The 23,308-nt window shown below is 36.8% G+C and overlaps 1 protein-coding gene across 1 annotated transcript; it reads right to left on the bottom strand.

Annotated features, from left to right (window-relative positions):
- Window positions 1-5,142: 5,142 nt before the first annotated feature.
- LOC122820708 (broad substrate specificity ATP-binding cassette transporter ABCG2-like) lies at window positions 5,143-23,081 on the bottom strand. Its single transcript, XM_044098278.1, has 17 exons — window positions 22,884-23,081; window positions 16,713-16,793; window positions 16,508-16,632; window positions 12,691-12,750; window positions 12,166-12,280; window positions 11,774-11,926; window positions 11,010-11,167; window positions 9,844-9,946; window positions 9,686-9,734; window positions 9,507-9,605; window positions 8,801-8,948; window positions 8,617-8,706; window positions 8,382-8,506; window positions 7,339-7,493; window positions 6,690-6,779; window positions 6,512-6,570; window positions 5,143-5,591 (listed from the first exon to the last, which is right to left on the bottom strand). Exons 1-17 carry the CDS (start codon window positions 23,022-23,024, stop codon window positions 5,447-5,449), a joined length of 1,896 nt encoding a protein of 631 aa, XP_043954213.1. The 5' UTR covers window positions 23,025-23,081; the 3' UTR covers window positions 5,143-5,446.
- Between the last annotated feature and the right edge of the window lie 227 nt (window positions 23,082-23,308).

The following is a 23,308-nucleotide window of genomic DNA, read 5'->3' on the forward strand; positions in this document are numbered from 1 at the left end:
GGTTATAGGTTTTCAAACTCGGGATCCAGTAATTTAATTGTAATTTAAATCAAAAGTATTGTATACTTTAATGCTTTATTCTAAAGTATTAATTGTAGGTAGGATGTTAGAGTAAAAACGGTGGCCATCTTCCATTCCACAGCAGCCATCTTGAAACCATAGATTATGAACATTTGATTTTAATTTTGGTGGCATTGAAAGTGTGTTCATGTTTAACCTGATTGTGATTCTCCTCATGGTAATCAATGATTATCTATGGGATCCAATATGGCAGCCAAAACAAACAAAGATACATTATTCTGCATCTGTCTGTCTGGGCTAACCCTACAACCAATTCCACCTCAGAAAATATTTGTTCAGCTTCTAAATCTCAATTCAAATAGTGACACTTTGATATTAGAATACTTTGATACCAAACAAGATGTATAAGTGTTGATTGGACTTCACTGTGGAAGGTTTCCCCAGGCTCAGCAACGTCTGGTTTATCGTCCGCCTCCTTACCTTTGCGGTGGCAGGCCTGGTTGTTGCTTTGGTTGTTGCTGGACTGATGGTAGATCCCGTGTCAAAAATCCTGCAGGTCTCATCAACAGGTGAACCGTCAATCTCTGGAAGCTCAAATCCCAACAAAGACGGATAAGACTCAACTGTCGAAGAGAAATGAGAGGATTGTTGGTTTCTGTAACGGATAGCATGGATCAACTGCTGGAAACTCTTCAGTTTCTTCTTTAGTTGTGAACTCTTTCCTTTGACTCTTCTGCTGCAGACCATACGGATCCATTCACTCCAACCGTGTTCAACATGGGCTAACTTCGCAAAACTCCAATGAAAATATTTTTTATTTTTGCATCACATGACTTACTACTGGTGCAAATAATGAAGATTAAGACAGCACATAGGATAATGGCGTGGCATGTTTTTAAATGACTTATTGCGTTAACCAACTTATTTACATGTGATTTTAATTGTATTTTTTATTTATTGGAAACAAAGAAATTGCAAAATTGTGTATTTTTTGACATCAGTGGACTATTGACTGCTCCATATTGACCGCTCCACAAGCAAAATGACAACAGCACAGGGCATTTTGAGTAAATTCAATCAAAACAAAAATTTAGCATAGCGCTAGCAGAAGAAACAGTTTGACAAAAGAGAAATTCTATAGGCGCTAAAATCTGATGCCACTCCATTTTTGTTTACATTTTGTGAAGAAGAAAAACGCCCTCAGTGTCTTCTTCAGAAGGTTCTTGTGTCGTTTCCTTAAGTGGTTCGTGGTGCAGCGCCCCCACAGGTGAGGAAGGGAAGAGGTTTTTCTCAGAGTTTGGATAATTTGATAGTGCAGTGTGAGATAGAGAACTGTAGCAACTGAAAATGTAACAAATGTTACAATTTTTGTCCCAGATTTAACCGAATCTACCTGGACTAACAGGTGGGAAACCCTCTGAGAGTAATGTGTAATTTTCTTTTATTTGTTTACTGCCAAATACTCGAAAAAAATTGACTGGCTCTATAAGTTCTCTGCTCTGTTTGTATGAAAGTGTCTTTGCTGCAATCTGATCTGTCAGTCTGTGCTGCATTATTTATAACAACAGCTCATTATTTATAACAACAGCTCATTATTTATAACAACAGCTCATTATTTATAACAACAGCTCATTATTTATAACAACAGCTCTGAGGTGTTTTTCTTTGGTCTCCATCTTTTGTTGCCACCTGAGCTGCTATAAACACATCAAAAGATGAAATTACAGCCTGATTCCCAACATGCTGAATCATCCTGTCTGTTCAGCTAAAGACAAAACATTTTCTGAGAGAAAAGTTATTAAAACAACAATGAGTGAATCTGCACTCACCAGGGATCCAGTTGTTGCTGTGAACTTGGAGGAAAAACAGGAGGAAAATGATGGATAAAGCAGAGAAACAGAGAGACATGATGACTGCAGAGGAAGGTGATGAAGAGTGAAGGAGGCAGAGAGGGAGTGGAAGGTGCAGGACGAAGTCTAGACTTTAAAGGTTACTCAGAGCGAGTTTGTGGCTCAGAGTTACAACAGAGTAAAATCCTTCCTGCTTTTCCCTGGGAATCTCTGAGCAACTAAATCCCAGGAATGTTTCACAATCTCTCTGCAGCTTTTACTAGTTTTTTTTAGTAAAAAACATAAATTTAAGCATATTTTATCAGATCGATGTTTGTTAAATTAAAATAGGACAAAAATATTAAAATTTATTGAGGAAAAATAATGAGTCTGGAAACAGGTTTCCTCCTATTTATTCTAATTTTGGATGGAGACAGTTGGAATTCCCCAAACGTCTCCTCCAATAAAGTTTGAACCGTCTTGCCAAACCTCCCAGCAGCAGCAGCAGCAGCGTTGTGTAATTATATTCCAGCCCAGATTAGCCACACATTAAGTGCAAAAGCTTTGTTTGATCTCCAGAGACGAGGTTTCCAAAACACTTCACATGTGAAAGCCAGATAGAGGATTTATACGACGGCGTGTCAGGGCCACCGAACAAAACGGAGTTTAAGTTAAAAAACTCAGAAACTTGCCAGGAACATTTTAGAAATTTCTGAGATTCGAAAAGTTGAAAGTTTGCTAGAAAGACACATCGAAAATTTTGAGATTAATCTCAGATATTTTCTAGAAAAAAAAAAAACAAGAACATTTCAGTTTGAAAAGTCAGAAATGTGCTAGAAAAAAATCAGAAATTTTGACATTAATTTCTGAAATATTCTAGAAAAATGCTGGAAATTTCTGTTCTCAGAAAAGTAAAGAAAATGCTAGAAAAAAAATCTGAAATTTTGAGATCAATCTTACAAACTTTCCAGAGAAGTTGAAAATATTAGAATGTTGAAACTCAAAAAATTTCCAAAAATCATAAATTTTCTACTTTTAAAATTGAGAAAAAACGATTTATTTATTTTTTTGCTTGCAAACTTTTGACTTTTCAAACTCAGAAATTCTCACATCTCTTCTACAAAATGAATGAGGTCAATCTCAAAATCCATGAGGCTTTTGTAGTAAATGTTTAACTTTCCAAACTGCAGTGGTTGAAGTTTTTCTAGCAAATTTCTAGAATTGATCTCAAAATGTGTTTTTCTTTAGCATATTTTTGACTTTCCAATGTCCGTTGTTTACTGCTGTAGCCTGAGTGTGAACATTGTTCATGTACCTGAGAAAAACCTTTACACCACAAATAAAAACGGTTGCACAAACCAGCCATCGTGTCTCAACCCCTCCTGTCAGATCAGAGCTAAGTCTGGTTCTGATTTGTGGGGATGAGTCAGCTTCGGGTTTTGATTTGTTTAACAACACGTTGAGGGAACAGTTACTCATTCAGATTACAGTGAGGATTTCCCTCCCACACATTTACAGAAGCAGCTCTCCCATTATCGAAGTGGATTTCCCCGCTGCACAGCAGGAGAAACGTCTGTTTACATCAGGTTTCACCTTCATCACTATTCCCTTCCATTTTCTTCTTTTACCAAAATAAAGGGCACTTTAAAGCTGACTGTAAACTGGGAAGTGTCAAAATCTAGTAAACTTTGTAAAGTGAACCCCTGGGCTTCTTAAACAGCCCCACCTAGAGGTCAATAATGATAACATGGAACAGGCTCTGATAAATTATTATTTTCCTGGTGTGCAAATAAAGAAGATATCTCAGTGTTTTGTGTTATTTCCTCACCAGCAGTTTTTACAAATTTCCCCAAAGAAAAACTACCCTGGACAGGGTGGCCCACAGTAAACAGAAGAGGAAAGACTTTTGGACCAGATTTTACTGAGTTCCCAAAAGAAGAAACATTGAATTTGTGAATGATTATCAAAAGATTATTCTGAGATTACGTTTCTCTAAAGACGGCAGAGGACAATCTGTAAAAGTTTCCCACAGGTTGGTTAATTAGACTCTAAATTCTGAACCTGTTGGTGTGAATTAAACATCTACTGCACGAGATAAGTTCATAATGCAGAAGCAAACACATGAAGAGAAACACCACACTGCCTGCAGAAAATCTGGTTCTCCATGTCCATATGTTGGTTCTCTCCGGCTCCGGCTTCCCACAGCCCAAACAGAAGGCATGGTTTTGGATGGATGAAACATTGAATAATGTTAATAAACAATCAAAATATCACCATTGCGATATATAAATAGATATATCTATCCATCTATCAATCAAAAGATATATCTATATCTCTTTCTCTCTCTTTATATATATAAATAAATATATATCTATAAAATATATACAGTACAGACCAGAAGTTTGGACATTGAATTCAATTAGAAAATGTCCAAACTTTTGGCCTTGCAGTAAGAATCTATATCTGTGGGTTTGAATCCCTATAGATATTCTGCCTGCATATAGATCTATAGATGTCCATAGATATGTGGGTTCTCTATAGATATAGATCTGTATATCTAAATCTAGATCTGTAGATCTAGATCTGTTATAATGGATGGATGTTAATAATATAATCTAGATCTATTAGATCTAATATCTAGATATCTAGATCGATATATAAATAGATATATCTATCTGTAGATCTAAATCTAGATATAAATCTAGATCTGTAGATCTAAATCTAGATATAAATCTAGATCTGTAGATCTAAATCTAGATATAAATCTAGATCTGTAGATCTAATCTAGTATATAGATATCTAGAAGTTTGGACATTGAATTCAATTAGAAAATGTCCAAACTTTTGGCCTGTACTCTATATGTAGATCTAGATCTGTAGATATAAATCTAGATCTGTAGATCTAGATCTGTAGATCTATAGATATAAATCTAGATCTGTAGATCTATAGATATAAATCTAGATCTGTAGATCTAGATCTGTAGATCTATAGATATAAATCTAGATCTGTAGATCTAGATCTGTAGATCTAGATCTGTAGATCTAAATCTCGATCTGTAGATATAGATCGATCTATCTATAGCTGTAACTATAGCTCTATAACTAGATCTAAAAACTTAAAAGGGTCATAAAAAAAGATATTAGAATTTGTTGATTTTGGTTTGCATGTTCACTGGGATGACGAGGAACAAGCCTGATCTGAGTCGGCCTTTTATATGGGAAAATATTAAGAGTTATTTAAAGAATAAACTACCATCATAAACATTTTTAAACAAACTGTTTCCATGTTGTCTTGCTTTAACGGAACTGCTTTATTTCTGTAGAAAAAAAAATTACAAATATAAAATGATAAATGTACATAACTTTGAGCATTAAAGTGCAAAAATCAAAATACAGCTACACTAATACAGCATGAAACAGTGATAATACGGAGTGAGTACATGATGTGTCTTAAAAACTAAAGATTTTACAAAGAACTTATCTGAGATAAAATGGCTGGTTTCAACAGATTAAACAACTCTAAACACAATAATAAACCAAATGGATGGAAAATAACAAATTGCATCTAAATTTTGGTTGCAGTGTTTCCAGGAGGCTTTATGTGAACTTCTTGATGAAGCGCAGTTTGAGGTATGCGATGATGAGGAAGCAGATGGTCATGATGCTCAGAGCCAGGTGGTTCTGCCAGAGACCCCAGGTGGAGTGTTCAACTCCCTGCTCCGTCAGGTAATCCTCACCTGACCTGCTCAACACACAACAGACGCTACAATCAGTAAGACTGAGATTTCAGGCATTAAACATCCCAGGTGGATTTGACGTAAAAAGGTAAATATTTTCAAATTCATTGTTACTGTAGGTATGGTGGTGGATCTATGATGCTATGGGAATTTTGCCATTAGAAAGATCCTAAGAAGATCACATATCGAGTAACTTTGTAATACGAGGACTCTTTATATAACACAGAATAATAATTAAAATGTGACCAACATATTAAAGAAACTATTGTCTGGTTAAGATCAAAGTTGGTGTCAAAAAGGTTGACAAACGAGTGAAACGATTAACTGTGATTAATCAAATTAGTCGTGATTAATCAGTTTTGAAAATAATCGTCAACTAATTTGGTAATTGATTAATCACTGACTGGAGCATAGAGACTCAAAAAAGTCAATTACATTCAGGTCAGTGATTAAGTCAAAACTGTGCAAAGAATATAAATATATTACATTTAAGATAAAAATAAACTTTGTCCTCAAGTGTCACTGTTTTAGCCTCACCTGGTTCAAATGATTAAAAACATACCCTTTTCTATCCAATTATTAACTAATTAATTGATTATAAAAACTAAACATACCGGAAGTATTTTTTAGCTGCATCCTTTGCTGCCAATGATCATGAGATCGATGTTATCTCATTTTAGGTAATAAAAAGTTATTTATTATTCGTTTATTTGTATCTTTTATTAGTATTTCTAACATGATATAAAAAGGAAAAACATGCAGAATATACCAATTTTTGTATTTGATTAATCAGTTGTCAGAATAATCAATAGAATAAATCAATAACTAAAATAATTGTTAGTTGCAGCCTGGATAAAAGTAAACATACGGAGATGTTAACGTCGCTCCTAAAAGTTTGTTTTTGTGTTTTTTTTCAGTGTCTTACATGGAAATGTTTCCTTTCCAGGTGAACTCCAGACCGGGGAACTCGTTTGCTTGCAGAGCCTAAAAACCAAAAATGAAGAATAATAATGAATAAAAAAAATACTGCAGACACGTTAAAAATGTTTAATTCACAATTTAAACTTCAGGTAATATGGATGATTTGTGGTTTGTGTGCATACACTCAGTCCATATCTGGGTATACTGAGGTACTTCAACCAGGCCAGCCAGTTGACGATGGAGGTCACATTCACCAACAGACCTGCAAAGATCTGCACAAATAATTAGATTTTAAATGTTTTTCATCTGTATTATTGATGATACTTTCAAAATATTACAATACAGCCAGAAAAATGATAAAAGAGATAAAATACTGAGGTTCCAGTAAATGTAAAGTAATATGAAACTCTGTCTATTAACAAAAGCTAGTAAATAAAAACATGTTGACCAAATCACATCACAGTGGGCCAAAGCTAACAGAAAGAAGAAAAATAGACAAATATTAATGGAAATATTGAAAATGATACATCAGATCTTTAAGATACAAGAAGAAAAGGTGATTTTTAGCAGATAAAACGACCAAACTAATATTAAACTGTGTTAACTGACTGTTTTACACTTTAATTTTATAATGTATAAGTGGATTCTTGATGCTGTATAATTAAAATACAGATTAACTTTCTGTTTATTTTGTTCAAAGAAATAATAAGTGTGAGAAGAGTTGAGTTTCCTTCAAACATTTTATTACATTATTAGCAACAAAACTGAGCAACCGTTTTAAATCTTTCCTCTGCAAGAATGTTTAGAATATATCGGTGAGAGTTTGTTTACCATCATGAAGACGCAGGTGATGGTCATGAAGATGTTGGCGATGGCCACCACCGTCTGGTCGGCCGAGATGGCCATGGCCATGGAGGTGGCGGTGTACGACACCAGAGCCACGCTGAACATGAAGGTGAAGAAAGCCCCCGCCGTCGGCTTCAGGCCTGAAACACACCGACCAGAACAGAACCGGAGTCAGTCCAAAACGATCAGCCACAGCGAAGAACGGAGGAAGAACATCCGACAAAAATATTCAACCTGAGAACTAAATCTATACATTTGGTATAACAACGTATTTAGATAAAAATATAGTTAACTATATTTAGTTAGCAGGCTAGATATCTTAGCTTATAATGAGCTAATACTAAAATGTTAAATATTTAGCCTGCTAACTAAATATTTAAAGTTAAATATAGTTAGCTATATTTAGGTACTAACTTAGTTAGCAAGATAAACTTTGCCTGTTAACTAACCATTTAGTTAGCAAGCTAAATAGTTAGCTAACTAAATTAGTTATGTATGTATCTTGCTTGCGCTAAATAGTTTACTAACTGAATTATTAAACTGAATATTTTGCTCGCTAAGTAAAAATTTAGTTGCAAAATATTTTTAGCATCCAAACTAAATATTCACCAAGCTGAAATCTGTTTGCTAATTAATATTTACTGGTCAAGCTGAATATAGTTACAAGCCAAATATTTAGGTTATAAACTAAATTTTTAGTTAACAATTTAAACAGAGTTTTCAAACTAAGTATAAGATTCACTAATCAAACTGTAAAATTCATAAATGAATTGATAACATGGTGAAAATATGACATTAACTCCCCTTTTCTCTGCCATTTAGATGCACATATGTGCAACTACAAAGCAGCAGCACATTCAGTCATTCATGTTTTACTTTTAACATTTTAAATGTTATCAGTTCCAGTTTTTCATTTCCCATGAAGGTTTAGTCCAAACATAATCCTTTATTCTTTAAATTTTACATGCTACAACTTCATAATTACAATAAAAATCAATAATCTCTCTTACAATCAGTATTTTACCTACCAATCATGTAGTAGGCGACGCAGGTGAAGACGATGGCGGGGATGGTCCTCAGAGTGATGATGTCAGACAGGATCTTAGACAGGAAGTAGACAGAGAGTCTGTAGTAACCGCTGATGTATTCATGTCTGCAGAGAGAGAAATACGATAGCTTTCATCAGTAAACCTCCTCCATAAAGATAAATTATTTTTGCTACTCAGTTCTCAATCTAAATGTGATTTTGTGAGTCAGACCCACATGAAGAGTTTCCTCTCCGCGATGAAGAGTTCAGCGGCCGACAGCGAGCTGAAACACTGATTCACCACGATGAAGAAGAGAGCGCCGGTCCTGAAAACACAACAGCACACAGAGACGAGACCGGATCAGGAAACGGAATAAAATCAAAACCACAAACCGCCTCTGGATTATAAGAGTAAAATACCTGTGTTCATCAATAATCTGCCTTTGTAGGGTCTTTGTCTCTCCAAAGGGTTTTGAGGTAAATCTAATTTCTCTTGAACCCACCCAGCTCGTCTTTTGTCTGTTTGTAGTATTGGCATTGGACATTGATTCTGCATCTTGTTGAGAATCTGCAACAAGAAAAACAAATTTATTCAAATTAACTCAGACTCAGATCAACAGCTAGCCACCATTTTTTCCTGTGCTGAGAAGCTAGAATTTGAGATAAGATCCTCTGCATTGCCTGTTTACTCCAACCCTGTTCACCTTTACTTGACGAAGCCCAAAGCTTTCCAGATCTATTATCTTGTTCCCATTGAGTGGTAAGACACGGGTCGGTGCGGTTTAGCCCGCTCTTTGATGGTCCTCTGTCTCCAGAGGGGTGCTTTAACCTCCATCAAGTGAACCGAACCACTGTCCAATTCATCAAGTCCTTAATTTCTGTTGAGGACTCACTCCAAGTGGCACATGTCCATCAACTGGGACGTAGCAGAAAGGGGTTCTGAGTCCCAATCACACCACTGTGTTTGTTTAGATTTCAAACACCAGGACCAATCATCCCTCATTAATGTACTCCAACTATATTTGACACCTTAAATTAGTGGGTTAACCATAATAATGGTGACTTTTTTTCAATAAAGGTAGAGAACAATCTTAGTTATGTACTGGATTACAGCCAAAGCTCCTACCGTCTCCTTCCAGGTTGCTAAGGGTGACCGCGGTTGAGTCTCCGTTGATGACGTCCAGGAAGAAGTCAGCAGGGTTGTTATGAGCCTCACAGTGATATCCTGGAAGACAAAAACCCAAACTGAGCTAAAAACATCCCTGCTGAATCTAAACAAGTTGAATATTTGATCCAGTTTCTTACCAATTTCAGAGAAATACTCCAGGGCTTTCTGTGCCGGACCGTGGTAAACCTGGATGTTTCAATTTCACCATAAAACAAAGTTATTTGGTTGTCTATTTCACATTTAGGCCTAGTTGGTCAGGAGACGATTGATCCTGAGATATTTTGGTTATGTTGACCTGTTTTCCGTTGACGAGCAGCGTGAGGCTGTCGAACAGGCGGTAGATGCTGTACCGCGGTTGATGGATGGACAGGATGATGGTGCGGCCGTGGTTTGCCATCCTACAAAAACAACATTTTGGAAATAAATTTAAGGCTCAGTTATAAAACATTTAAAGGTTTCCCTTTGAGGTTTTTGGATGTTTCTTCTGGTTAAGAAACTCCTTCAAGTCCTCAAGAAAGTGATTTATTGTCGGGTATCTCTGCTGCCTAAGACTGAAAAAAAAACATAACGGTTTCATATCCATCAGTATTTATAAATGTTGATTAGATTTTTGACACACTGGTGACGTGACCTTTGCCGCTTCATCCACAGTCTTCACGTTGTTTTTTATTGTTAAATGAAGCACAGCGGGGAAACTTGAAACCGCTGCACCAGTGACTAAACAGGTTGTTGCTAGGCAACCAAAGAGTGAGAGAGCGAGTTGATTCCAGCTACATTTAGATCAGACTTCAGATGTATAATCTATTAGTATTGATATTGTCTATCACAATATATATTGATCTTGGATAAGTGGAAGAAGGTGGATAACTGGATGGATTATAAATAAACCAAAGATGACATTTATAAAAGTTCATAAGTACAGTTTGTCATCGAGACGTGGAAGTTAGACTTCACTACAGCCTGATGTGAATCATTACCACTTTTAAAGTTTACAATAATTACACAAAATTAGGAAAACAAACCATTTTACATGTTAGTAATTTAACTCACAGCAAAAATACAGATAATAAAATTAGCAATGCTTCTGGACCAATTGTATACAAAGAGTGTATAATACTGAAATGTGATTATAGGAATAATATTTCAAAGACAGATCCACTGATCTTTGTTATTAGAAACATTTCAGTCTTAAAATTAACTTGTATTTTATTTAAAAGCCTCTCCTTTACTGTAGGGAATTATAAATAGATGACAGAGCAGCTGTAGGAAACTTTACTGTAGTTTAACGAGGTAAATGTATAGATTTTAATCTTTTATGTAAATATAATTTTGTTGGATCCCAGTAGGAATAAACGTTCTACTGCAGCTGAATGGGATCAGAATAAGTAAATAAATCAATCAACAGTAAAAGCCAGTGTGGTCTAACTGGGAGAAAACCAGCTGGGTGAAAGAGTTGTTCACCTCTTCAGCAGCAGCAGCACAGAGTTGGCGGTGCTGGCGTCCAGCCCCGTGGTGGGTTCATCCAGGAAGAGGACGGGCGGGTCGATGATCAGCTCCATGCCGATGTTCGTCCTCTTCCTCTCCCCGCCAGAGATCCCACGAATCAGCTGAGTTCCCACCTGAAACGCAGCAGGGAAATATCACAAATATTTACCACCTGCGACAGACTGGCGACCTGTCCAGGGTGAACCCGCCTCTCTCCCGGAACCAGCGACCCTCCCGACCCCATTAGGGAAGAAGGGTGTAGAGAAAATGGATGGATGGATGGATGGATGTTTACCACAATCAACCCAATAAAGGTCAGATTTCCGTATCATTTATGTAACTTTTTCTGTGTTTTCTCATCATGAATACTTTAACTTTTTATACACACATTGACATTGCAGGTGTTTAAATAAGCCAATAAACACACACAGTGTTAGATTAGCTAATAGCAGTGGTAGCTAATCTATCAAAGCAATCACTTATTAATAATCACAAAATAAACATCAAAACATAAAACTGTAACAAACTGAATGTTCTGATCTTTGTGTGGGAAATGTTTGCATGTTTTCTGAGGTACTCGATGCTTTTCTGCGTTATTTCCTCCTAATATGGACGCTGCCCTCCAGCATTGAGTACATGATCAAAACTTCCATATGTAAACAATAAGGTGCAACAAATCAATATTTATATTCATGTTTCATGTTCTAACTGAAAAACGCTGGACCATTTTTCAGGCTCACCTTGGAGTTAGCGACTCGTCCCAGTCCCAGCTCCTGGATCAGTTTCTCCACCTTCTGCTCCTTCTCCTTCTGGCTGATGGAGGACGGCAGACGCAGCGCGGCAGAGAAGGCGAAGTTCTGTCTGACCGTCAGGGTTCCCATCACTACGTCGTCCTGCAGAAAGGAAGAAAAACTCAAACTTCAGCTGGATGCACCTTTATTTCCATCTTTGACTCGAACTTCCTCTGTTGCGACTTTGAGTTTCAAAACAGTTTATTTAATGAGATTTGGCCGAAGAAGCCGGCTGTATTGTTGCAGGCGGTCTCTTCCTTCCCTTCCAGGGAACATTCCTGAATAGAAAAACATTTCCAGCTGGCTTCTGTGGCTCTGGCTTCCTGACTGCTTTCACCTACCTGCACCACATATCCAGACAGACATTTGAAGTTGGGAGGCTGCGGAGCGCCGTTGATCAGGACTTCTCCTGAGAGACCGGCAGGGTCTTTTCTGGCTGCCAAGACATCCAGGAACCTGAAGAAAAATCCGCAGCAGTAAATAAACCTGGATGGACTCTAAAGCTACATTCACACCAGTCCTGTTTAGTCCACTTGAATTAAACTCTAGTTCATTTGGGGAGGTGTGAATGTTAATCGAACTCTGGTGCCACCTGCAAACCTCGGTCTGTGTTCAGATGACGTGAACTTGACCGAATGCTTACAACACCTGGAGAATCAGAGACTGTTTTCACCAACATGACATTATTCCCAACAATAAACAAAAAAAATGATTAATTAGAAATAATTCTGGATTTGACCTCATCCTTATTCTGGTCTATGTTAGTAAGTTAAAAAGACGACTGAGGGAAGAACTTTTGAGCTCATTTTTGTCTTAATTTAAGTAAAAAACCTGCAGGAAAGGTAAAAGTTTCATAACAAACTTACGATGACTTCCCGCTTCCTGTTGCTCCCATGATGGCGTTCAGGCCCGGCTTCATGAGCCCACTGAGGACCAAACATGAAAGGAACCGGTCATAAAACAGAACCCAGCTGCTGATTACAGAGCCTCTAACAACACACTTCACACTGGCTTTAATTAGACCACGATTCAATTAAAGAGTTTTAAAAGAGGAGGATCAAAAACCTGCAGAAATGGAGCCTGGAAAGACTTCACAGCCACAGCAGAACTAAAATCTCCTTCAGGCCCAAAACAACAATGTTACCTTCTTCAATTTTGCAAAACAAAACAAAACAAAAAAAAAGATAATACAATAAAAGGTTTTTGGATTTTCTGAAAGAGAATTAAAGATCTACAGGGGAATTAAAACAGATTTACAGAATAAGTTCTGTTGTAGCGAACTGATGGGTCTGTGCCTTACCAGAGGCATGAAAACTGTGAGATCCATGCTAGTTTTCAACCTCTACTTCCTGTTTCTTACAGCCATTTGTGACGTCAACATTACAAATAAATTACAAATTTATTCGCTCCAAATTAACATTTCTTTCCATTTTGGCGACATTTTAAAAAGTTGTTCAAAATTTACAAGACAAACAGAAGAAAACGCAACTAATTTGTTGATTTTTTTAAAAAGTTTTGTCAACTCAACAAGCCATGTGCTACAACTGGAAGCAACTAAATGAGTTTTTTATGGTGAAATTATGAGAAAGTACAAATAAATGCTCCTCTGTGTTTTAGAGTTGCCTAATTTGATAAAACAAAATACATAAAGAGGAAGGTTTTATTGTTACTTTATTGCAACTCTGCAGAAAACAGTCAGAAAACAGTCAGCTCACGTTACCTCATAATCCAATAAAAACGCTCTGCCCTTTGACCACAGGACACATTTTATAACATTTAAACAGATGAGATTAAACAACATGAATTTACAGTTTAAAACGAGAAACATGAGGACGATTAAATCATAAAACCAAAAATCTCGAGGTGGAAAATCCGCCTTATTTTCTAAACTAATGATTAGTTTAGAAATGTGTACCACCAGACAGCAGTGAACTGATAAAAACGGGTTTTCAGGAGAGCTGAGACTGATCCAGCCTTTAACTCCGTCAATGATTAGACAGCAGCTGAACGAGTCAGAACCGTCAGAACCTTACATGACAACAAGACACTCTTTGACCCAAGTTTTCATAACATTAAAATCATAACAACAGGCTGGAGTGGTTTTCATAACCAGAGCGTTATCAAACAGAAAAATCTTTAACCTTTTGGAGAATTACTCTGATCTCAATAAAGATAAACACTTAATCCTGGAAGATTATCAGATTATCCATCTGACTGCAGGTCAGAGGTGATCTGGAGCTGATTTCATTTAACGAATTAAAAAAGTTAAAAAAGGAGGATTTTCTGTAGGATTACAGAACAAAACAGACTAGATTTAAAACTGCTGCAGGGCCGGCCCTAAGAGTTATGAGGCCTGAAGCAGAATGTCATTTAGGGGCCCCTCAGCACTTCAATACTGATTATCGTTGATAATTAATACTTGCTGACATTTATATGTGAACAAACTGAGCTTAAACACAAAGATTAAACACATGGCATCAGATTGTTGCCATGGTGACGCGAAAATATGAAGATTATTATTCGCAGTTTTACAAAGTAAACTTGTAAGCTCCTTAAAATCTCACACTTGAAATAATTTAACATATTTTAAACGCTGAAACGGATTAATTAAAATTTAATACAATTCTCATTCTTAATAAATAAATGTTAAAATTCTAGATCTGTGGTAAAATATAAACATTTATGGGGCCCCCATGAAGCTGCTTTCTCAGATTAATAAAACAAGAAATTAACTTGAGTTGCAAAAACCTTCTAAAAACCAACTTCTTTCATCCTGACTGTATATTTGACTGACTGTAATGTCTAAGATAATAGGAAGAAATAACATAATTTAAATAGATCTGATATGGATAAAATTTACAGAAAAATTAGTAAGCAAAAAAATAAGACAGATGAATGATTAATTTTTTTCTCTAAATTTGCCTGCGATGTGTTTTTGACGACAGTGAAGCTGCAGTTTCGGTTCTGCATCCCGCGAGGCGCGACCTGCAAGCAACAAGGAACTAAAACTGCTTCAGTTTTTCTATCAGCAAAACTAAGGAATGCCGTGTCAGTAATGCTGACTCTGCATTTTATGTCAACGTGAAAAACGTTAAGTCATTCATCCAGAGACTTTCTCATCAAAACCATGATGCTGCAAAGTGTCTTGCTGGTTTTGGATCAGTCACCAGTTAAAACTGTTTTCATTTTAGCTTATGCTTTCAGCTAAAATATGGGCTTTTGTTGCTGATCCGATCAGATCTTAATGTTCATTTGGTAGAAAAAAACATAATTATCTATAAAAATCCATCTCTTGTCTTTCTTTTCTGTTAGATTTCAGCCCCAGGGAGCCGCTGAGGAGAAAAGCCACCAGGAAACTCTTCATATGAACGGCAGTGAGGTGAAAGTTAGCGGAGTAAAACCAGCTGGATGTTCGCTTCAATCACATGAGAGTTTAAATAAAGTTTCAACCCTCCTTCCACTCTGTCAATGATTAAACCAGCAGGAATATAACGAAGATACCAGGCATTGTGTACAGTGTCCTACATGCACAGAAACACACACCCTGACCTTTGACCTTGGAGCAAATACAGTTTTCATAACATCAACACAATGAAGGATTGTTTCTAAGAACAGCATCATGAAAAAGTGTTCAGATGCTCCGGAGCCATGGAGGTGGAGATCCAGTCAAATGCAGCGACATATTTAAAGTTTTCTGCTCTTACCACAGAAATCACTTAATAATAATAGCAAAATAAACATTAAGCATAAAACCAAACCACTGCAACAGGCTGAATGTTCTGCTCTTTGTGTGGAAAATATTTGAGGTTTTTTTGTTTTTTGTGCTGTTGTTGTCGGTTGCTATGGCAACGAGCCTACTCGTATCCACGCTGATGCAGAGAGCGACAAAGACGTGGTTTTGAGTTGTACTCTAACGGTTTTTCCTTTTGCTGTGGAAATTAATAATATCAACAAGTCAAAATTTGATTGAGTTAACAGAATTATTCTACGGCGGCAGCGCAGCTAAACATGACATGTTAAAGAAAAGTCTTTTTGCCCTCCGGCGTTGTCCGCATGTGTGAAATTTCCTTGTGTAGACGATAACATGCAGGGGGTTTACATTTGTAAATACGATCATGATTAAGTCGATGCCTCGCCACACATCACTGCTAATTTTCTTAATAACTGCTTTTGTTACACAACTGTGAAATCCTTAAAGCTACTTGATCCTGTGACTTTAACACCCTGAACTTTCTCATTGTGTCAGGCTATTTAAATAGATCAGCATCCTGCTTCTGTGTCTGTTTGTTGGTTTAAGCTCAAAGGTATTGTGTTATAACAGCCTACAGAACGGACCATGTGTGTGCCGCAGAGGCAAAGCTGAAACCGGAGTCGCTCCACAAAGCAGAGCTTCCTTCCTTTGCCTCCCAACATGTGCTATTTGATCTGGAACCAAAGAACAGGCCTGATCAAGTCACGTTTGCCTCCCAGTTGGGCCCCTGATGGCACGTAGACCAACAAGTTCAGGTGTTTTGTCTTCTTAGACAGTTTGCATACTTCACCTGGTGGCTGCAATGTTGATGTGTTCAGGATTTTACACAGTGAGATCTCAAAACAACGTGAAATCAGAAAAATCTCGTAAACATAACCTCTTTTTTCAGCTTTTCTACTGTTTAAGACAAAATGACTGTTTTGGACACTCACTTCAGGTCAATGAGGATGTCTTTGGTTGAGGCCTTCTTCAGGCAGAAACAGCCTCCTCCCTGCTTCACCTTATAGTGAATATTGTGGAAACTAACGGTGGCACCTTGTTTGTTTTCACCTGCAGACTGAAAAAACTATTACTTCACCAAAAACCAGTCTCTTCTAAGTTAAAAAGAATATTGCTATCATGAAGATCGGCGGTTACCTGGTGCTTGGAGGCTCCGTTTCGCCCAAGCTCCATGGCGTCACGGTCGCTAGACATGCTACACCTCCTGTATTCAGAATCCTGAAAAATACATTTGGAATAACGAGTAAATATTTTTACATCCATGTGAATCAACAAAAGAACAAAACTCTGCAAAACCCATAAACGCCATAGAATCACTGAGTACAGTGAATTTCAGAAACCAACGAAAAATTCAACATTTGGAGAAACATTAACTTAGAACAACATGTAATGTTAGAGAAAAACTTTATAATGTAAAATGTTGAAAATCATGTCACTTGCTAACTGCTGTTAGCCGCATCTTCACTAGCTAATAGCAACTTTCCTTTATGATATGAATTAGTCAAAACTGTAGCTAAAAGTAACAGCATATTCTTTCTGACACACAATGCTAGCCAAAACTTACTAAAATAGTAAAAACTGTCAGACACGGTGTTAGCCCAAACTTTAAAAAACTAATGGAAACAGCCACGTCAATATGTTAGCTGGAGTAAACTAATGGAAACTGCTCACCATTAGCCAGAACTTTATAAGCTAACAGAAAGCTAGAGATTAAAACTAAGAACTTTTTAATATATTAACTATGAAAGCTAATGTTAACAGTTTGATTCAAGCTAACAGTGCCATTGCTTTATCACAATGTTATCTTATCATCTGATAGCCATAAATACCAGCAGTTACAGCTTTGTTGTGTGAGATATGCTAGATAACAACTATTTACAAGCTAATCAGAACAGTTTCAGGGCCGTCTAGCAATGTTAGAACTTTACAATCTTTGTTTTAATATAGTATAGTTTTACAAAACTATACTATAACTATAAAAAATAAAGCTAACAGACTTTTTTGCTACATACAATGCTATTTAAATCTTATCTGATTGTAAAAGCTTTGTTAGTCAGAAATAATGTTAGCCAAACCTTTAACAGGTTTAAGAAAGTGCCATTGGTTTGCCTCGTTTGTTTTCACTTCGAAAAACACTTTGTTAATGGACCTTACCACAGGCGCCGCTTTTCATTGGCTGATGCCCATTCTACGTGGTCACGTGAGTGGCCGTCTCACAAACAGGCTTTCCGTTAGCTAAATACAGCATAATGGCAGCATTGATACAACTTCTACACCTTGAAGCCTGTCTGCTACACAGTCTTATGTTAGCTAAACAGATCAATATGTTCTGTATCTGACACACCCTAAAGATTTTATTTAATCAGAAAAGGCTTTGGACTAAACAGTTACTCATGTTAGCCACTCTAGCACCAAGTACAGCTAGTCAATCAACCATCACTGTGTTCAGGGAAGCGCTGTTTAATAATCCAGAAATATCAAGCTTGGAAACTTGATATCGTAACGGATTGAATGTTTTGTTTTTAACGTAATCTTTGCTCGTCTTGCGGGGCGCAGGCGGTTGCCACGGTAACAGGTGTGTTTAAACTACAAAGAGAGAGAGAGAGAGAGAGAGTAAAAAGGTACGAGTGGTTTTGAGTTGATCACCTGTTCGGGTTATTTTACCTTTTTTTACCTTTGCTGTAGTTTCTAAACGTTGGACTAATTACCTTGTTCGTTTGTGAGTTTACGTTATTCACAACAAACATCAAATAGGACAAATATATTTCATAAAATTTTAACAAACAAATGGCTTCTACCGCGATAATTATGTGAAATTAAATTAATTATATCCCAACTTCAGAAGATTTGCCTTTACCTTAACAGAGCTCTTTGGTTCCTCCTATCAGTCTGTAGCTTCTCATATTGAGGTCATCAAACCAAATTTCAGATCCACCATAACTGACTGACACCTGCTGGCCTCAGGTTTGTAACCAGCTTGTGACTGAGAAACCAGTAACCTCCTCCCAGATGATGACATGAACTTGTTAGTTCCTCTGTCCATTGTAGTAGCTGATATATTGGGAAAATCTGATAGAAATTTTGTTTACATAGAAACAACGTGCTGCGAGGCTTTGTTTGTGAGACTTGCGGTCACGTGGGTCGGTTGTGGGCGGAGCTTGGTAAGATCCAGGTTAGTGTTCTGATCCATAGCTACATTTACCAAACTTATAATAATGTGGTACTTTAACTTAGCAATTTACGGAAGCACACAATAAATCATATTACAGATGTTTGCATTTATCTATCAACATATCTTAATTATTAACTACAGTGGTATATTTTCAGCAGGATTGTTCTGGTATGAAAATAGTCTTGAAATTCTATTTCTGTGATGCTTTTGGTAATTATTTTAGGTTGAAACACCAAACTGAAATAGTTAGACTTATTCTCAACAATTGCAGGAGAATGGAAACAAAAAACAATTTCCTGATCCAACATAATCCCATAAGAAAATAAAAACTGCTGCAAAGACAACAACGCCCTTCTATCTAAACATGAAACTCATCTTACCATTTACAACAGATATTTAGTGAAAAAATAAACTGTAGGGAGGATTAATTGATCAATTATAAAAGAAAAATAAATCAGGCAAAAGAAAACAAATTTCCAAATCAATTTCTTTCAATATAAAACTTATGAAACTTTAACAAAAACATGGTTGTTCTTCATTCAGTGGGAAGAAAATCCCAAAATATTACTCAAGTAAGAGTAAAAATACTTCATAATTCTTTCCAAAAAGTTACTCAAGTAAATGTAACTAGTTACTACCAACTCTGTTGTAATGACAGATCAGTATTTCTACCTTTGACAGTTTTTTTTATTTTTGTTTATATTTATTTACTTTGCATAAAAACTATTTTCCAGAAACTCAGTTATGTAACTTTTAAGCATTGAAACACAAACATAGCTTAACTTTAGTGAAAATACCATCTAATTTTCCTATTATCATGCACAAACATTGTCTTATTTCTCCAGAACCCAGTTTGCAGATTTCCTGAAATTCTGCTGATTTGGTCCAAAGAAACTCGAATCTGTCAAACTCAGAAGCAGCTAATTTTGTTCATTCCTCTTTTTAGCAGCGCCTTTTTTACGCAAGAAATGAGCTAAACTGAATTAAACCTGACGCTGATTTGTATAAAAATGATCAGCATTTAGTCGTTGGGAGTGAGAGAAGAGAGCACAGATATTTTTACCTGCTGAGATGAGAAAGTCGCAGAGCAAACAGAGAGCGGAGGGCGCTGACCGGCAGGGAGCGGACTGATCGATGTGTGTTTGACACAGAGGAGGCCGCTTGTTTAAGGTTCAGGCTGCGCATGCCAGGAAGTTTGGTAAGTCTAGTTTTATGACTGAGGCGTGATAAGTAGGGAGAAGGGAAAACTGAGGATGACTCTGGCCTACAGTTATAAAATACAGAGAAATGCAATAAAGAGGAGTACAGGGGTTCACGTTTGTAGCGTTATGTCAGAGTTTAGTTTTACATTTTACATCAGGTTTGTTCATTTACACACAGGAACATTTTTAAAGAAATAAACCAAAGATAAACAAGGAATTTTGTTTGTTTTTATAGATTTAAACAAATTAATGTTTTTTTCACTTTTTTTTTTTTTTGCATAACATGAAACAAGAATATTTTACTATCATACAACACAATAACAGAGCTGGGTAGTAACTAGTTACATTTACCTGAGTAACTGTATTTCAAAGTCTCGCTGTTCTTACTTGAGTAAAATGGTTAAGTGGATTCTGGAGCTTTAGAAATTACTTTATAACATTTCCAGAGTAATACACTTTAATTCTCTTTGCTTTTATTTTTTATTTATGTAGATTGGGAACAATGTGATGGTTTATTTTAAGTAAAATAGAGTAGCTATGTACTATAGCGTAGCTATGTACTATAGCATAGCTATGTACTATAGAGTAGCTATGTACTATAGCGTAGCTATGTACTATAGCGTAGCTATGTACTATAGAGTAGCTATGTACTATAGCGTAGCTATGTACTATAGAGTAGCTATGTACTATAGCGTAGCTATGTACTATAGAGTAGCTATGTACTATAGCGTAGCTATGTATCTTCTGCTCTACATCACAATGTCACCAGGTGACCTTTGAACCCATCCAACCATTGAACAGAGGCTATGTGTGGCTAGAAACTACATTTAAGTTATTGACTTTGGGCCTAAAGAGGAACGATCTAGAGTCAACGCTCAGCTTCGGGTATTAGGAACCAGAGGTCAGGCCCGAAATCTGGTCTGAACATTCAGAGCCACATAAAGACGGTTACAAAATCAGTCTTCTGTCAAGAATATGAGTTTATAAACCACTGAATGGCTTAAATATCTGCTGCTGTCACAGCACAAGGCCTCTCAGGTCTGAAACAAAGAAAACAAAGCACTCCAAGGCTGTTTTTGTCAGTCACAATAACAGGCTGGTCAAAATATTCTCCCACAAATTATTGTGATAAATGATAATAATGTTGTTTTGAGACCATTTTCAAGTATTATGCTAATATCATAATTATTACTTTATTGATTCTCACAGATCAATATACTTTAAATCCTAGTGAATATATAACATTGGAACTGGAAGATATTTTATATGAAAATATAATTAAAGAGCTAAAATTCCCCAAAAACATAATCTAAACAGTTAATCCATGATTTAGCATGGGGCTATCTTTGTTTTATTTTAAAAGTTTGTCAAAACCGGAGAAGTTTCTGAGGGGTTGAAAGTTATTTTGGCGGCTCAGTGACAGTAAATTGAGCAGCTCAGTTTAAGCCTCACCATTTTGTTTGCTGTGAAGCCCCGCCCTCTGCGTGCCGTCCTCCCTGCTGCTCCTTCCTCTGGGTAATTAGATCATTTCCAGAGAACATCATCATCCCTGCAGTTTGGCGCACATCCCGGTGGTGTCACAAAATTAAAATAACAAGCAAAAAAATCTAAACCACACTCAAGCAAACTGTTTTCTAAACCTGTGTTGATATTTGAATGAAAATGAAGCATAAATGCAGCTTCAGGTAGACGGAGCAACGCGCCAGGACGCCGGTGTTGATCTGTTTTACCCCGGAAAGCAGCAGAGAAGGCGGGACTGCAGCAACCCGCAGCTGCCGGTGGCTCCAGGAAGTAAGAGAAATACACACACCCTGTTACATCAACCACGTTACCAACACTCACACACACGTACATGTTTGTCCTGTGGAGAGGATCTGTCATGATTTAGATAATTTTTCTCTGTAACTCCTCAGCTGAATAAAAGGAGAATAAATAACCAGCTGAGACGAACTCTTAGTATTAATAATAATAGTTTAAATTGTTGTGATGTAACTGTTGTCAGCGCTGCTTTGGCTCCCCTGCTGGTTCAAATGTAGAATTACAGTCCGGTGTTATGTCATGTTGTGTTACCACCGAGTTACCGCAAGAGGCGCTGTTGCATCTTAACACTTAAATTACAGCTGAACAATAATGTTATGAATATTACGGTCACAGAATATGATAGCTCTTGTCGGATATTGCGACCAAAGTGTAACTTATAGAAAAACATGAAGTACTTGAGCAGTAAAGCGGTAAAAGTTGGTATTTTACTGAGTTACACTGTGGTCACAATATCTGAGCTATCATATTCTGTGGCCGTCAGAATCAGGTAGTAACTGTTTACTTTTACTCAATTATATTTACTTGAGTAGCTTTTTTAAATGTACTTTTAGGAGTATTTTTTCTACACTTTACTTTTTACTTTTACTTCAGTAATTTCATGATAAACTATCGGTACTGATGCTCGAATAAAATTTCTGGATTTTCTTCCCACTGAATATAAAACAGACAGTGTTAAAGATTAAAAGTCAGTGACATTCATTCCAGTTTGATCCTCGTTATAAAACCGTTAAAGTCAGTTCATTATTTAAACTGGGTTAAAAATATCTAAACTAAGTTTCTATCTCCTGGACAAACATTTAGCAACAGTAAACAATCACTAAAGACTGAACATGTATGGAGCGACAATAGAGAGGAAAAACTCCCTTTAAGAGGAAAAAACAAAAAGAAAGAGAAGAATTTCTAACTAAAGAAAAACAGTTAACTTCTTTAGCGAGACTCTGGAAGACAATATTTTCAGGTAATTTTTATTCTGGTAATTTTAAAAAACCTTATCCTGCTCCTGATGCTCCACTGTGCTGATATACAGGTAAAATGTCTTCCCCTCTAAAGCCCTAAAACGTAACCTGGTCTTCACCAAAATAACCACATGACCAGCAGCAGACTCCGACTTACAGGGCAGCATTTCGTGAAGGTCAGCAGACACACTGAGGCCGTTACGGTGAGGAGGGTGTGTGTCGTTGCTCCGGCCGGCGTCACCTCCTGGTCATGTGAATTCAGTTCAGCTGGATGGTTTCTAAATTTACCTACCAACATCCGAACCCCTCTCTGGGCGGAGAATCCTGCGACGTGATTGGACGTCCGAGGAGGAGGGTCATGACAACCATTAAATCTGAGCCAAATATTTACAGTCAAGACCACCTTCATGTCTGAGAGGAATGCTTGAATCTCACCCAAATTCAAGTGGGCCGATCCTATTTTAGGTTTTACACAAGCATTTCTGTTTGATAAATGCCAAAAAGTTTCTTTTAGCTAGAAGTTTGTTCTGTTGAGGCCTTTAAAAACTTTGAAAACACAGATAATGATGTCATGACTTTGTA

This window comes from Gambusia affinis, linkage group LG18 (assembly GCF_019740435.1).
Source record: "Gambusia affinis linkage group LG18, SWU_Gaff_1.0, whole genome shotgun sequence".
Taxonomy (NCBI): Eukaryota; Metazoa; Chordata; class Actinopteri; order Cyprinodontiformes; family Poeciliidae; genus Gambusia; species Gambusia affinis.